The following is a 14,740-nucleotide window of genomic DNA, read 5'->3' on the forward strand; positions in this document are numbered from 1 at the left end:
TTTATGTGGAGTGCTGGGTTAGGGTTCCGCCCACCGAGGTATCTCTGATCGCAGGGCAGTCACAGACAGGCAGAGAGTGTAAAATGGCGCACAGCTGTCGGTGGCGGTTCCCCGCTCGGCCCGGAGGGAGCAGCAACTCCGGTACCGGGAGGAGAGCGGGCCGAATAAGGGTTACTGCCTCTCTGCGGAGTGTCTCGGGAACCCACCCCAACGCAGCTGGGCTCGGACCTGGGTTTGATGCTGCACTACAGGTCTCTTCGGTTATCGAGAGCAACCTGCAGAAATTTCGGGATGTTTTGGGGGAATCGAGTGACTCGAGCAGCGGGGAGGTAAGCACAGCACAGGACAGGAGGAACACGATGGATACCCGGGAGCATCGGTTACACAGCTGCAGAGCACGGTTAACTCGGAGAGACATTTTTTTACATTTTAGATGAGGGGCTAACGGTTACTCTGCCCAGACGTTGACCACCTTTCTCTCTTCCCAACGTTAAGTGTGGCTGTGAGCAAACTTGTCATTTCCAGGATGCTCAGTTAACTTTGAGTTGGTTATGTGGCCTTAAACTCTACATTAACGTGTTATAACGTTGACTTAAGTTAGAAACAACGCGTACACTAAATGGTAAACTTATGGTCTCAACAGTCCTACTGGAAAGAAAGTTTTCCTCCCCTCAGTGGAGTGTGAGGACAGGCTACATTCACTCAGTTAGGATGAACTGATGCTAACGTTAGTCTGTTAGCCCGACCAAAACACTATGGAGAAATCCTAGTGATAACTTGTTAATTGTAACATGTGGTACAGTTAACACATAGCATTTATACTCGCACATTTGGTGGCTAACATGCACTGTATGCCTAAGCAGTTACAACTGGCTTACTAGTTAGCTACTTGACATTAGCTTGATGTGAAGCCTTCATGGCTGGACATGATACCGTCATATTAATGTACATCAACACACAGTTAATGTTATCATCCCGTATCAGCATTAATATTAATTCCATACAGTAAAATAGTATTTAAGCATCTGTGTTTAGCAGAATGACGTTTCCTCGTGGTCTAATAGCATGGGACCTTCAATGTAGCGTGTAATATATTTGAAAACAAGACATGTCAACTTGAAGGAGGCGAGAGTACACAATTGTGGTTTGTGATTAGCTAACATGAACTTAACGTCTGTCTGCAACCTCTCCCAGAAAGGGCAGCTCATTATTCACTTTACTTGCTCCCAGTTTTCTGTAAGATCATCTTTGTCCGCTAATTAGCTTAGTATTTACAACTGGAGCTCAAGGGCTGGCTGTTTGCGGTGAGGTGTCAACCTTCTAGCGAGGCTTGGCTAACGTAGCTGATTGGTTAGCTCGCAGGCTAGCTGTCTACATTTCACAGCTACAACTACACCATTATTCCCTTGTCGTACGCGATTTAAAGTTGCAGGTTTAGTCTGGATGTTGTTGTGTTTATTCCCGGCCAGTATATTGCTACGTAGCGGGTTAAAGCATGGTAGCTAAAGTTGGCGGAACTCAAACTCAAAACTAAATCATTTCCATTGCTGTTTAGTGTTAAGCTAGGGCAGCTACCATGCTACGCACTACGCCGCGCTAGCCATCGGGGCTATTGCTGATGCATAGGAAAATGGGAGGTGGACATGTTTTCCCCTTCTCTACACAGTCAGTACGTAGCTAGTACCAATATAATTTCGGCTTTAAAATGCTTTGAGATGACGTCGGATACACAGCCACGCACTCAAAATCACTCTCTGAAGTGTTGAAGTGTTAGCAAGAGTATATCGAGAGGGTTTGGTGTCTGTATTCGCTTCGTTTTACAAGACAAATTAGACTTGCTAGTGACAGTGCGCATGCAGGGCTGGCTACAATAACAACGAGCCCGTTCTTGACGGACCGTGTGATGTGGGGGTGTGTTCGCCTTAGCGAACTACCATCTTCCTTCTTCATGATGAGCAGCATGCGTTCATTGCAGTGGGAGTACACTGTGTGGGGATGTTTACCACCAGCTCCAGAGCTCCCAGTCTGAGCACAAACGGAATGATTTTTTTAGTTTGAAGCACAGCAGTGTTTGCATGCATATTAGTAAGGCGTTTAGCTGTATTTTTTATTTTGTAATGTGCTTGTATTTTTACCTGAATTTTGAGGATGTTTTGGAGACTGTAATAGTTTTTATTATAGTGTAGCAGCTAGACTTTTTATTGTATTGGAAAGCACTAATGGTATTCTGAAGAAGTACAAGTTTTATTTGAAATACTTTATTAGTTAGCAAATCACCTCTTCGGGAACAGTGTGTTCCTTTGACCCTTTATTTTTTGAAGAGAGACAATGATTGAGTGAGAGGCAGTATTTTGGATCTGTGGAGACAGACAAAACAATAAAATCGCAATGCAGAAAGCACAAATTTTACTTGAAATGACAATTTTGTTTGTAAAGGGAGTCCCTCCCACCCCTAGTTTGGAAGACCGATAATGGATGAGAGTGTAATAGTATTTGGTACATGGAAATGCAAATTGAATCATTTAAAGGCTGTGGACATCTTTATTTACACTACCAGTTTCATGATATTCTGGAGAAACATTAACTTTATGTGGAACAAATGGCTATTTAAATAATTCCAAGTCCCGCTATCCCCTACACCAGTGAATGAGAATATAGCAGTATTGGGGATGTGTGGAGACAGATTGGGCCATTAAATCCCAATGGAACCTGAAGCCTGTGGATGTCGCAGACACAGCATGGTGGTTTCATTGAGAAGCAGCGTAGTGCCTGTCTGACCAGACCAGGGCAGAATTGTTCAGGCTCACTGCAGCCTGCTGAGCTCTTAGGGCAACCCTGAACAGAGCGCCAGCCGGACACTTGGCCACTCCTCCCTCCTCCATCCAGGCAGAAAGACCCAAATCCACTTCAGACACACACACACATTCACTCATACACTGTCTGAGAGGCAGAGAAACTTTTCTTCTGACAGCTGCCACTTTGGAATGGATTACTAAGCCTATTGGGATGGCTCAAAAGGGTGCTTGTTGGCTGCTGCTGTCCAAATGAAGGCATTTGTTAGCTTTTGTGTGTTTGTAGGGAATTCATTTTCCTGGTCTGGCCAAATTGCCATTGCTTGTTTTGGTGCTGAGTACAGTCGATGTTGACTTTTTTTTTTTTTTTCCATAAATAAGTGACCTTGTGACTGCCATCACAACCTCAGCCCCAGTATTACTTTCCACCTAATTAGACTTTGCATAATTTTTCCTTTTTGTTCATGGGTCGTTATATCTCGCCTTCTGCTGCATCCTCTCTGTTCACATATTACTACCAGTGTTTAATCATTCATACAAAAGTGCAGCTGAATACATGTATCAACCCAAATGTCTCTTTGCCTCACTGGTTTGAGAGAAATAGTGTCTTTGAGCGGAAGGGGCTTCAGTCCAGCAGGTGTTAGGCCTATTTAAATTGAAGGACCCCCCCCACCCCACCCGCCCATTCCATTTCCCCCACCCGCTTACCCATCCCCGAGACAGCGTGTGGATTGGAGCAGGAAGCTTTGTGTCTGCTTTTATTCTGGCCCTCACAAAGTGCAGGCGGCTGAAAGAGCACATGCAGGGATATCAAAGGGTGCAGGGCGACCCCCCTCCTCCCAACGGGACAACGCTGAGAGGAGAATTAGTCACAGACCCTCCCATCCATGGCTTTATTCTGCTACAGCAGAATGCTTTTGGAGTTGCCTGACTGGGGGAAAGGCGGCAATTGTGTTGTCTTTCTTACTCTTTGTGTGTGTCTGTGTGTGTTTGTGTGTGTGGTGGAAGGGGGTGTCCTTTAGACTTTATATCCCTTATTACACTCAGGAGTGGGCGTATCTTCTTTGTCTTTATTTTGATTAGAACTTCAATGCATGCCGCCTGCTTTTTGGGTAGGAGGGAGTGTGACCCTTCCTGCCTTCCAGCATGTCTGAGTGTTTGTGTGTGTGTGTGAGTGAGTGAGAGAGAGAGAGGGAGAGAGATACACCAGGCACACGTGCCAATCAATCTGTTTGTCTTTGTCGTCGTCTCCTTACGTGCAAGGTGTTGGAAGAGGAGGTGTCTAGTTTGTTTTGGTTTGTGTGCTGTCGAGCAAATGTGAAACAGTTGCACTTAGTGTTGGGACACTTGAAAAAACAAATGTCCACCTTTTGCAAGGGGCTGAGGTCACAATCAGTACCACTGTGTAATTCACCCTCGTGAAGGAAACAACACGTTCTAACCGATGACTTAGACTGGACCTTTAACTTAAATGTCCTTCGATATGACTCACGTTCACTGATTTGTATACTTAATGGTATTTGTTAGAGCCATTATTGGAGTCCCTCTGTGGCTTTTCTTAAGGAGATGTGTCATCAGTGAGCTCATCGCCAATATACATTACAGGAAGGGATGAGGCATCATTTCTGCACAGTAAATCCAAGAGGAATGCTTCCTGGAATGTGTCAAGAAAATGTTGTTTTCAGACGAGTAGGGACGATGACTCTTAAGAGGTGTTCTCTTGTAGCATCAAACTGATGGGGTCAGGGTGGAAAACTTACACATCTACTAGACACCCCTCCCCTCAGTCTGAGTCACATTCCTGTTCTTCTGTCCCTCCTCATTACTTGTGCTGATATTTTCTGGTATTTTAAGTTGGTAACTCCTGGCTTTAAACACAACTCATTTCTTTTTATAGTACTTTGATGTCCAATGTAGTCACATATATTGCATCTATTGCATGATCACTGTGGCTCTAATACTTGCATTTGTCTTTTAATGGTTGCTTGTGCTGTTGGTCTATGAGTTTAAGCTTAATTGAATTTGTGTCTTGCAGTTAGAAATGGTGCGAAATATAGGGGTGTGGGGGAGTTACAGCTTTTATAACTGCAGTGTCTGGGGTTTCAGTCCAGCTCAAAATATTTGTCACATGTGTGCCTTTTATGTATACCCTAAGAAAGACTTGGTTAAAAGTTAAAATTTTGGTCATAAAGCGTATATTGTTAGTTCTTTCTCATTGTTGAACATAGGTTATAGCAGTATTTCCCCAGCCATTACCATGCTACAAAAATATTTTATACAGACAATTAAAAATTTTAACTTCTAAATATCACTATGCAGTCCACTACTTCCTTAATGTTACCAGTGAATATAAATAGCTATTGCAAATTAGTTGCACATCAAGATAAATTGTGGGGGACATGGTCGACTGATCATGATAAGAGGTTGTTTTTTTTTTCATGCAAACTTTTGTCATTATCTTCATTAACTAACCCTGGAGAGATCATAAGTTTGGTTGTGCTTATGTCTGTGTTTGTCTGTTGTGCATAAAGCAGTCAAGAGACAAAAGATTGAACAAAACAAACCAACTTTAAAGCAACCCAACTTGCAGTGTTACAGTGACCCTTGTATAACTCTTCGGAAGAAATAAGTCTAACAAAACAAGTCAACTCAATTAACAAATCAAACAAAATGAGACATCAGGGAAACTTCTATGCCGAATGGTTAACCAGTAAACACAGATGGGGGAAAATTGTAAAACAGGACTTTTTACTGCTAATAAACAAATTTTCAACCAAACCATTCAACCATTTTCAGTGTAAAATGTCAATTTTAAACATGCCTGCATGTTGTCTCCCCATATGTGTTGGACCTGCAGCATGCCCTGCACTCCCTGCTCCCCACCCACATGCTCCCAGACACACCTGGTGGAGATCTGCACTGTACTGAGTACACTCTTCTAGTTAACTCTGTTTTGTACTCCCTTTCTGCCAAGTTATGGGCCTTTGGTGATGCATTGAAGTTTTTATGAGCACCTGCAGGCTATGGCTGTGTGCTCAAACTCTCACTAATGAGGGCTAACGTAGGTGTTTTGAATTAATAATTAATCTTAGTCTGGGATTCCATAATCAAGTAACTAATTCACAATGAAGATGTGTTTCAGAAAAGCTCTTGTTAAATAAGGAATAACTTTTCTACATTAACTCTTGCTTTATGCCCTGTAGGGTAAACTGTTCCCTAATCTGCAGGCCATCATCTATAACCAGTTTGATTTCTTTTAAATGTTCTCTCGAAAGGCAGTAAAAGTCCCTTTAGCTTTCCTCAGTGTGCAAAAGTAGTGTCAAAACGATACAGAGATGTATACCTCAAACCAAATTCATATCCATCTCTTAACCCTCAGGGGCAGTCCCTTCCTCTCTTGAAAATGTCGCTTCCACAATGAATCAGATCGGCTTCCTTTTCTCTGTCTTTTAGTGTCTTACATCAAGTCATTTGTGCATCGATCAGTTAGATGAGTTATGACAGATCAGTGGGAAGCAAAACTGCTCAGGTGTTCATGGTGAGAGCGATGGTGAAAGCTAGCAGAGATGAAGGACTTGAACAGTTGAGTTCAAAATCAGTCCTGTACGTTCCTGAGCAGAAGGCATGACATAGAAGAAAAGAAAAGACCAACTCAGGTCTTAGGCGGGCATGGTACTACATACACCAACCATGCTAGTCTACTACAGTGTTTGTTTACTTCTTGAAGTTACCTCCCTGTGCCTACCCTGTGACTGAGCTCATGGTGAGCCTTGTGTTTCACACGCTAGTGCTCTCTGCTCGACAGCCAGTGGGCCGGAAGCGAATGAGAAAGCAGTGAGTGAGTGACTGAATATGTATTTGGGAGCATGGCAGAGAACAGGGCGGAAAGGGGGCTGCCTTGTCGTGTGTGGGAGGGCTGTTTAGATTGGGATTTGGCAGGCTTCTGCACGAGCATGTTGAAACCCCAAACCTCTTTCATCCTTGGTGCTCCCAAGAGACGAATGCACTCCTTCTGTTGTTGATGGTGCATGTGGTCAAGATGCTGCTTCCTTGTCTCTTTTTTCATTCCTTTTCACCCTTCTCCCACAGCCCTCCTCCTCTCCTCACTCTTGCTTTCTTGCTTGCCTTGCCTCTGCTCCCCTCCCCCGCATATTCACTCCTATGTTCTGCTTGTTTACATCTTGCTGTGTGGTTCATGCGCAGGGGGTGTGTGCTTTTTTTCCCCCTAACTACACATGTGTGGTTAAGTGACTGACAGAATCAGGAGGTACACTATATGTGTGTGTATGTGTGTGTGTGTGTGTGTACATGATCCTGCCTGTGCAGTCTGTTCTGTGCACTTGCCTCTAGAAAAGCGTGTTGTGATGTCATTGACTGCTACTCACACTATCATAGCGAGTCAGAATCGTCCGTTGGTACTCCGCCCCCCTCAGCTCTGCAACAACTCCAATCATGAGCCGCAGCTAGCTCAGAGAGGAGAGGATGCTGGTATTACTGTGAGGAGAGGAGGAGAGGCGAGGGACAGTGAAAGTGGAATGAGAAGCGTAAGCAGCGTGAGGACATGAGGCGTAGAGGACGCTCAGTAACGCCTGCCAGAATAAACAGCAGTATTGACTGTCTGTTATTGTTGTTTGTTTACATCTAGAACAGAAGAAATTGCATTACATTAATGGTTTTTATCATTTTTAATTAGATCCCACAGTGTGTGTGTGTGTTTCAGACACATTAAGATATATTATTCCTGTTATGATGTGTGTAACTGGTAGCTGGTGCAAATCAGCTTGCATGTGATTATGTGCACACACTTGTGTGGACTACACTTGGATAGCAGCTGCTCTACAAACTGGGCCAATGAGACCTCCACTGCATCCCCACATGCTGCTATAAATAAACATGATGAAATGACATACTCACCTCCACTCTTAAACACATACACACTGATTGGAAGATGTAGTGGCATACAGAGAATACTGAAGATGTTAATCTTCCTTTAGTGATGTATTTGTTGCGCCTCTCAAGGTTTAACTGAAGATGAGAGGACAGATTGATTTACATTCTGTACATATTACATTTACAGTTGCATATATCATTTCTTGAACCACCACAATGGAAACAGAGTCACATAGAAGATTAATACTGTTTAAATCAGTAAATAGTTCAGTAAGTGAAATATCAAGTGCAGCTTGCAATATATTTGTTAACTAATTTGTTAATCTGCCAGGTTAGGCTCTCAGATCCTTTTTCACACACTTTAAGAGTCAGTACCAGTTTCCAGGATATAGTCAGGTTGGTGGGTGATGGGTTGGTGTTTCTTTGACTGTTTTATATCCCGCTTGTTCTAATAACATCTAAGTTCCTGTTCATACAGAGACATGTGCAGGATGAAAACTTCAGACTCCATGTGTTTTGTTCTTCTCGTTTTAACTGAAAATAAAAATCAGCGGGCTTCATTTTTAACGACGTCTGCACATTTTTCCTTCCACCTTTCCTGCTCAGCTTCCAGACCATAGTAGTATCACAGGGGAGATGCTGAAGTGGTTTCTTACTTCGTGTATAACCACATTTACTTTTACAGCAGTTGAGGAAACAACTGACAAGGCTTTTCTTGATCATGAGAAGCTGAAGAGTTTATTAACTGAGACAATATATCCTATCCTCTACTCTTGGCTTATCCTATTACATTTATTTATGCTCTATCTTACTTACTCTTGGTTTTAAACTGCATCTCCCAATAGAACACACGCATGATTGAAATTCAGTCTGCATGCATTCTTTTTCAGCCTAAAATTGAATAGAATACAACAGCAGCTAATATTGCTGTAGCAAAAAAAAAAAACAAATTAGCAGATCGCCGAGCGAGATACCTGGTTCATGATGTTTCCTGATCTTGTAATGAACCATCTTTTTTTCTGTAATTGAAAATATTTCCATACTTTTGATTTATTTGTGAGCAGGGAATAGTAAATATCCTCATCCTCTTTTCTGGGCTGCTTGCCATTACCTTTTTAGCGCTAACACTGTTGTAATGTATAAAAAAGATACACTGAGACTGAAGCGGTGACACAGATGTGTCATTGGAATTTCTAAATAAAACATTATAAATCTTAAAGAGGATAATATGGTTTCGGTGTTTTCACTTTATATTGATTGCAGTGGGATTGTTGATTGATAGATTGTTATGCCTCTGTCACTTTGGGTTCGGAGAAATGGCGATGAGCATTTTTCAGAAGTATTTGATATTTTATAGTGTAACTGATTAAACATGAAAATTATCCGCAAATGAACTATAGAAATAATTGTTAGTTCAATCAAAGCGTAAGCATGGCTGAAATAACCTTAATCTGAGATCTTCACTGACTGTACATGAGATAACCCTTTACATTTAACATGGCCTTTCCTCCAGTGCAACTTTCAGATCACACTTTAATTTTATTTTTTGCCTCGCTAGTGGAGAGGATGTGTGCTGCTGCTCACTGTTATAGAATATAGGTCTTTTTCTTTTGTGTCTCTTGCCCTGGCTGTCTTTCAAGCTGTCTAAGTATGACCAACCATTTAGGAGCAGGAAAACTGGGTGATGTGTTACTCACCCAGTAAAATTTAGTTGTTTGCAGTTCAAGCTGTCTGTTGTGGCTTGAGCCTTCTCCAACTGTGGCTATGTCATTCCATAAGCCAGAGAAACAGAAGAGCTCCAGAATAAGCCAACAAGCAAAAGTCAGATTGAGGACATCATTATAGCCTTGAAGCCTTGGTCTTCGTACGAGTCTGACTTCAAAAATGACTCAAGTCTTGCACATTTCGGCCAACTGACAATTACATACCATAATGGAAGCTGTAAATTTGAGCTCTTAACCAAACAAACCAAACATTTTCTCTGTAATTTAACAAAAGCAATGTGATGTGCAATGGTATGGTCACAATATATTGATCAGTTTTATTTCTCTTTTTTGTAGGAAGAAGCATTTGGAGGCTTTGGAACGGTTGTGGAGCAGAAAAGAATACAGAGCCCCTCAACAACGTCTTCAGGTAAAGTTGCTTACTGACTCCATACTGATCAGAGGCCTCGCTATTGTCCTGAGACAGGTGCAGGTTGTTTGCATGTATTGCTCTTATGCTAACCAAAATGCCCTTTGTTTTGTGGTATGATTTTATCAGTGGGCCCACCCATACAAGAGAAGAAACCCAGAGGCCGCCCCCCACGGGCCCTCACTGCCCAAAAAGCTGCTGCAAATCTACCTTCCCCCTCCTCCCTTCCTTCCCCGACACAGGCGAAACCTGAAGGCCCTGAAAGACCAGCTGAGAAGGTGAAAAGATTACCTGGGAGGCCACCTGGCACCGGGGAAAAGAGAAGAGGTCGACCCCCGTCTTCAAGCAACAAGAAAGCTTGGAGCACAGGCAGCCATGCAGCAGTGGAGGACAGTAGGCAGGCTGGCTCTGAGTTGGGCATGGACACAGAGGAGGACAAGGACAGAAAGGGCACCAAGAGGATGTCACTGGGCTCTGCTCAACCACATGACACTGAGGCAAAGCTTCCCAAAGGTGGGCGTGGTGAATCCAAAGTTACCAACCTGAAGAGGCTGAGAGCGACTAAACTTGCCCCTCTCAAGTCACGGCTCAAGACACTGCCCGGTGTACCCCGACGAAGACGTGGGAGACCACCCTCAGCTGAGCGTCTCAAAGCTGAGGCGGCAGCTGCTGCTGCTGCTGCACAGCTCTCTACCTCCATTGAATGTGGGGATGGAAAATATAAGGCTTTTAGGGCCCGAGGTGGGGATAGAGGCACAGAACCACACACTTCTCAGCAGCCCATTCTGAGGAATGTGGATGGTACTGAGGACCAGGATTCTTCCAATCCACCTGCCTCCCCATCTCCCTCCAAGCCAGGCAAGACAGTGGGCCTTAGAAAAAGTCCTCGCCATAGAAAGCCTGTCAGAATTGTCCCCTCTTCTAAACGCACTGATGCAACTATTGCTAAACAACTGCTGCAGCGTGCTAAGAAAGGAGCGCAGAAGCGACTGGAGAAAGAAGCTGTAGCCATTGGGGGTAGTGGAGCTGGAACCATTGAAGCTGGTATCAGGAAAACCCAGCTGAAGAACATCAGACAGTTCATCATGCCTGTGGTCAGCACTGTCTCCCTTCGCATCATCAAAACCCCCAAGCGCTTCATTGAAGATGAGGGCAGCTTTGGAACTCCCCCACCCCATATGAAGGTGGCACGGTTGGAATCAACCCCCTCATCTGTTTCCACATCTGCCCAACCCACCTCCGCCACCTCCTCTTCTCCCTCTCCTGTCCTGGTCTCTTCTACCCTTCCTGTTACTACTACTGGCACCACTGCTCCAACTGACACCCTCCCTCCTCCTCCCCCTCCTGCTCCTGCCCCCAGTGTCCCATCAACAGCTGCCAGTCTGCTCAACAGCAACACCAACAACGCCGCCAACGGGCGTTTTAGCAGTAGCGCGGCATCCTGTGGTTCAAGTGCTTTGTCGCAGCATTCCTCCCAACTCTCCTCTGCAGAGTCTTCCAGGTCCAGCAGCCCCAGCTTGGATGACTCATCATGTGACTCTCAGGCTTCTGAGGCCACACAAGCGTTGTCGGAACCAGAGGATCACTCTCCGTCCTCACAGGGAGAGAGGGAGCCCAACCTTTTACACAGCTCACAGCCTCCTTCTCCTCCTTCTGAGCCAGAGCCAGAACACATGTTGTCAGAGCGGGATCGACGAGGCCGGAGAGGACAGGGGGTCAACCGGGGAAGTCAGAACCAGAGGGTGAGGGACACTCTAACCACAGGGGCTAAAAAGCCTATCATCAGCCCACCAACAGGAGTACTGATGTCATCATCTTCACTAGTAAATTCTCAGCAAGCTTCATCCACAGCCTCCTCCTCCTCTTCACCTCCACCTCCCCCTCTCCTCACTCCCCCACAGCCACAGTCAGCTTCCTCCAATACAGCTGCTGTCAGTGAACACCACCCACAGTCACCCTGGATGTCCCACTCCATCCCTCCTTTCTTGTCTGGAACATCAGTGCTGTCTAACTTGTCAGATAAACGTAGCCGCTCAATTCTTAGAGAACCCACCTTCCGCTGGACTTCTCTGTCCCACCCTGAACATCAGTACTTTTCCTCAGCTAAATATGCCAAGGAGGGCCTCATTCGCAAGCCCATATTTGACAACTTCCGTCCTCCTCCTCTGACAGCTGAAGATGTGGGGCTATTGCCCCAAGGTGTTAGCGGACCAGGGGGAGCTGCTCCAGTTGCATTCCCAGCGCAAGGCAGCGGAGCAGGAACAGGAACTCGTCTTTTTGCCCCTCTTCACCCACACACCCACCACCAACATCCCTCATCATCCCGCTTTGATGCATCACTCCAGAAGCGCAGCCCGTTGCTTCGTGCTCCTCGCTTCACACCCAGCGAGGCTCACTCTCGAATATTTGAGTCTGTTACACTGCAGTCATCTTCTGGAAGCAGCCCTGGCTCTCTTTCCCCACATCAGACTTCCTCTAACTCAAGCAGAACCTCACGGCGCAGGAAGCGACTGGTCTCGACAACACCACGTGGCCACCCCCGGTCTCCTTCCCACTCAATGACCAGACGCAGCAGCCAAATAGGAGGCCAGATGTCTCGGGGGAAAGGCTCCTCTGACATGTCTGTGCTGACAGGCTCTGTCTCCTGTAGTAACCCCAGCTCTTTGCCAGGGGTTTCTGCAAGTCCATTAGCCACTAGTGCCTTAACTCCTGCTCCTTTCAGCACCTTCTCTCCCGTATCCCTGGGTCTGACTTCGCAAGGGACACCTGATAGCAGGAGAGGGGCTCCTGGAAACCCACCTCCTTTGACAACTACATCAACTACTTCTTCTTCCCCCCTTTTCCCTCTGTTTCCTTCCAGTGCCCAGGACACAGGGCGAGGCCCTGGGAAAGGTGGTAAGGAAAAAAGCTTGTCCACTCCACAGGAACCTTCTCCAAAGGAAAAAGAAAGGGATTCTGAGAAAAACCGAGAAAAAGAGAAGGAGAACAAGAGAGAAGGGAGGAAGGAGTTGGAGAAAAGAAGTAAGGTTTCTTCACCAGATGGCTCCCCCAATGCACCCTCCAGCCTGTTTACCGTGGATGGAAGAGACTCAGAAGATGCTCTTTTATCTCTTGCTCCAAAAAAGAATCCAGGGAGAAAAAAATCAACATCAGTTGATGTGGTTTCTGACACTGCTTCCTCAGAGGTGCGCGGGGTTCATTCCACTGTTCCCATGTCCGTTGCTAAAGGGCGTCTATCTAAGAAAGGCAGACCTTCTGACAAAGGAGCAGAGATAGAGGATGGAGAAAAAGAGAAAGAGAAACAAAGTGCTCCTAGCCAGCAGACAACAAACCTTCCAGGGCAGCCAGGCAGACAGCAGCTCCCCTCTCTTGGATTAGTGTTGATAGAAGCAGAAAAACAGCCTGTGTCCGACAAGCGGGTTGTCGGACTACTGAAAAAGGCCAAAGCTCAGTTCTTCGAGATCAAGAAGAGTAAGCTGAAGCCTGCAGACCAGACCAAGGTCCAGGTCAGTTTTTTCTTTTCATGTTTTGCTTTTACAGTCAGTGTACCCCCTCAACAAAAAAGTCTGTTTCTCTCATTCTCATCATATAGCCACAAGCAAACGACTTTGACATGATGCTATGAATATTTACTATAAATAGAAATCTGAGTTTGTACTCAAAGTGAAACTTGATCATAGGAAAGTCCCACAGAGGGTGTTGCTCAAGGGGAATTCTGTTAGCCTCATACATTATACAGAAGGCAGCACTGCTTGTGCCTGTGAAAGTATTGTTAAAGAATATACTCCCTTGTTCTACTTTTAATTTCAAGATAAGACTATTACAGGCATTGCACATTTCAAGACGAAAATTCCCTTTTCTAGTTGAAGTCATCATAGTTGCAACCCAACCTCAATAGCTGTCCCTTCTCTGCTACCTTATCATCCTCATCATTACTGGATATTGTCCAGTTCAAAGTTTTATTTGGTTTAGTGAAACATTTTATCAAATGAAATTAACATTGTAAGAGCATAAATATTATCCTAAAATTGTTGCATTGCACATTTTCCCTAGTGTATGATTGTCTGTTTTGTTATTATGAAACGCGCTTTTCAAATATCTATTTCTTTATTTTGATGTGTGCTTGTGAGCAGGGCCAAGAGAGTGACTCGTCAGAGACCTCCGTCCGTGGTCCACGCATCAAGCATGTATGTCGTCGTGCGGCTGTGGCTCTTGGCCGTAATCGGGCAGTTTTCCCTGACGACATGCCAACACTCAGTGCCTTGCCCTGGGAGGAGAGAGAGAAGATCCTATCTTCCATGGGGAATGATGGTGAGGCACACTCAGCTTACGTCTCATTTGACCTGCATGTGGATTGCAATCTGACGGTTAAAATGTATTGACCCACCTATCTGGAGATGTTAATATGTTGGATAGTGATCCACAGCCTGAGCATTGCAGTGGCACATTATCATAGTTATCAGGCCACTTTCAGAGTAACATGTTTACAGATGCATATGCAAAGCACTCTGATTGACTTACATAATGGTCTGAGTTGAGTGTTTGCCATTCATGACACATCTATTTGAGTCCTGAAAAAAGTTGTGCAGAACCCAGTGATGACTACAGACTAATCTCACAAGCAGAGAAATTCAGTCACCAATGACAGCACAAGGATACGGTGTCGTGGTGATGGAAGGAGCAGAGTTTGGTTGCCCTCTTCCTGTTATTTTGACTGCTTTCATGCCATGTTGTAATGTGGATTTTTGAGAGGCTAGAGAACCTGATGTCAGTGACATAGCAATAGCCCCGTTATGTTATTCTTGTAATAGCCGGAGTCAACCAAATTTTGAACTGTATATTGGGCAACAGTATGAGTGTATCCTACAGAAAATTGGCAAAAATATTAGGCACTGAAGTGCTATCACTCAAGGCAGTACATGTAA

The 14,740-nt window shown here is 44.8% G+C and overlaps 1 protein-coding gene across 4 annotated transcripts in view; it reads left to right on the top strand.

The window, feature by feature from the left end:
- kmt2a (lysine (K)-specific methyltransferase 2A) overlaps window positions 1-14,740 on the top strand; it is a 39,374-nt gene continuing 24,634 nt past the window's right edge. For all 4 annotated transcript variants that reach the window (XM_046389029.1, XM_046389032.1, XM_046389031.1 and 1 more), the window contains exons 1-4: window positions 1-329; window positions 9,743-9,815; window positions 9,945-13,321; window positions 13,949-14,126. In XM_046389029.1, the coding sequence (XP_046244985.1) occupies window positions 84-329; window positions 9,743-9,815; window positions 9,945-13,321; window positions 13,949-14,126 (3,874 nt within the window). In that variant the 5' untranslated portion in view covers window positions 1-83. The remainder of the gene's footprint in view (window positions 330-9,742; window positions 9,816-9,944; window positions 13,322-13,948; window positions 14,127-14,740) is intronic.

The sequence above is a fragment of the Scatophagus argus genome, chromosome 5, assembly GCF_020382885.2.
Source record: "Scatophagus argus isolate fScaArg1 chromosome 5, fScaArg1.pri, whole genome shotgun sequence".
Lineage (NCBI taxonomy): Eukaryota > Metazoa > Chordata > Actinopteri > Scatophagidae > Scatophagus > Scatophagus argus.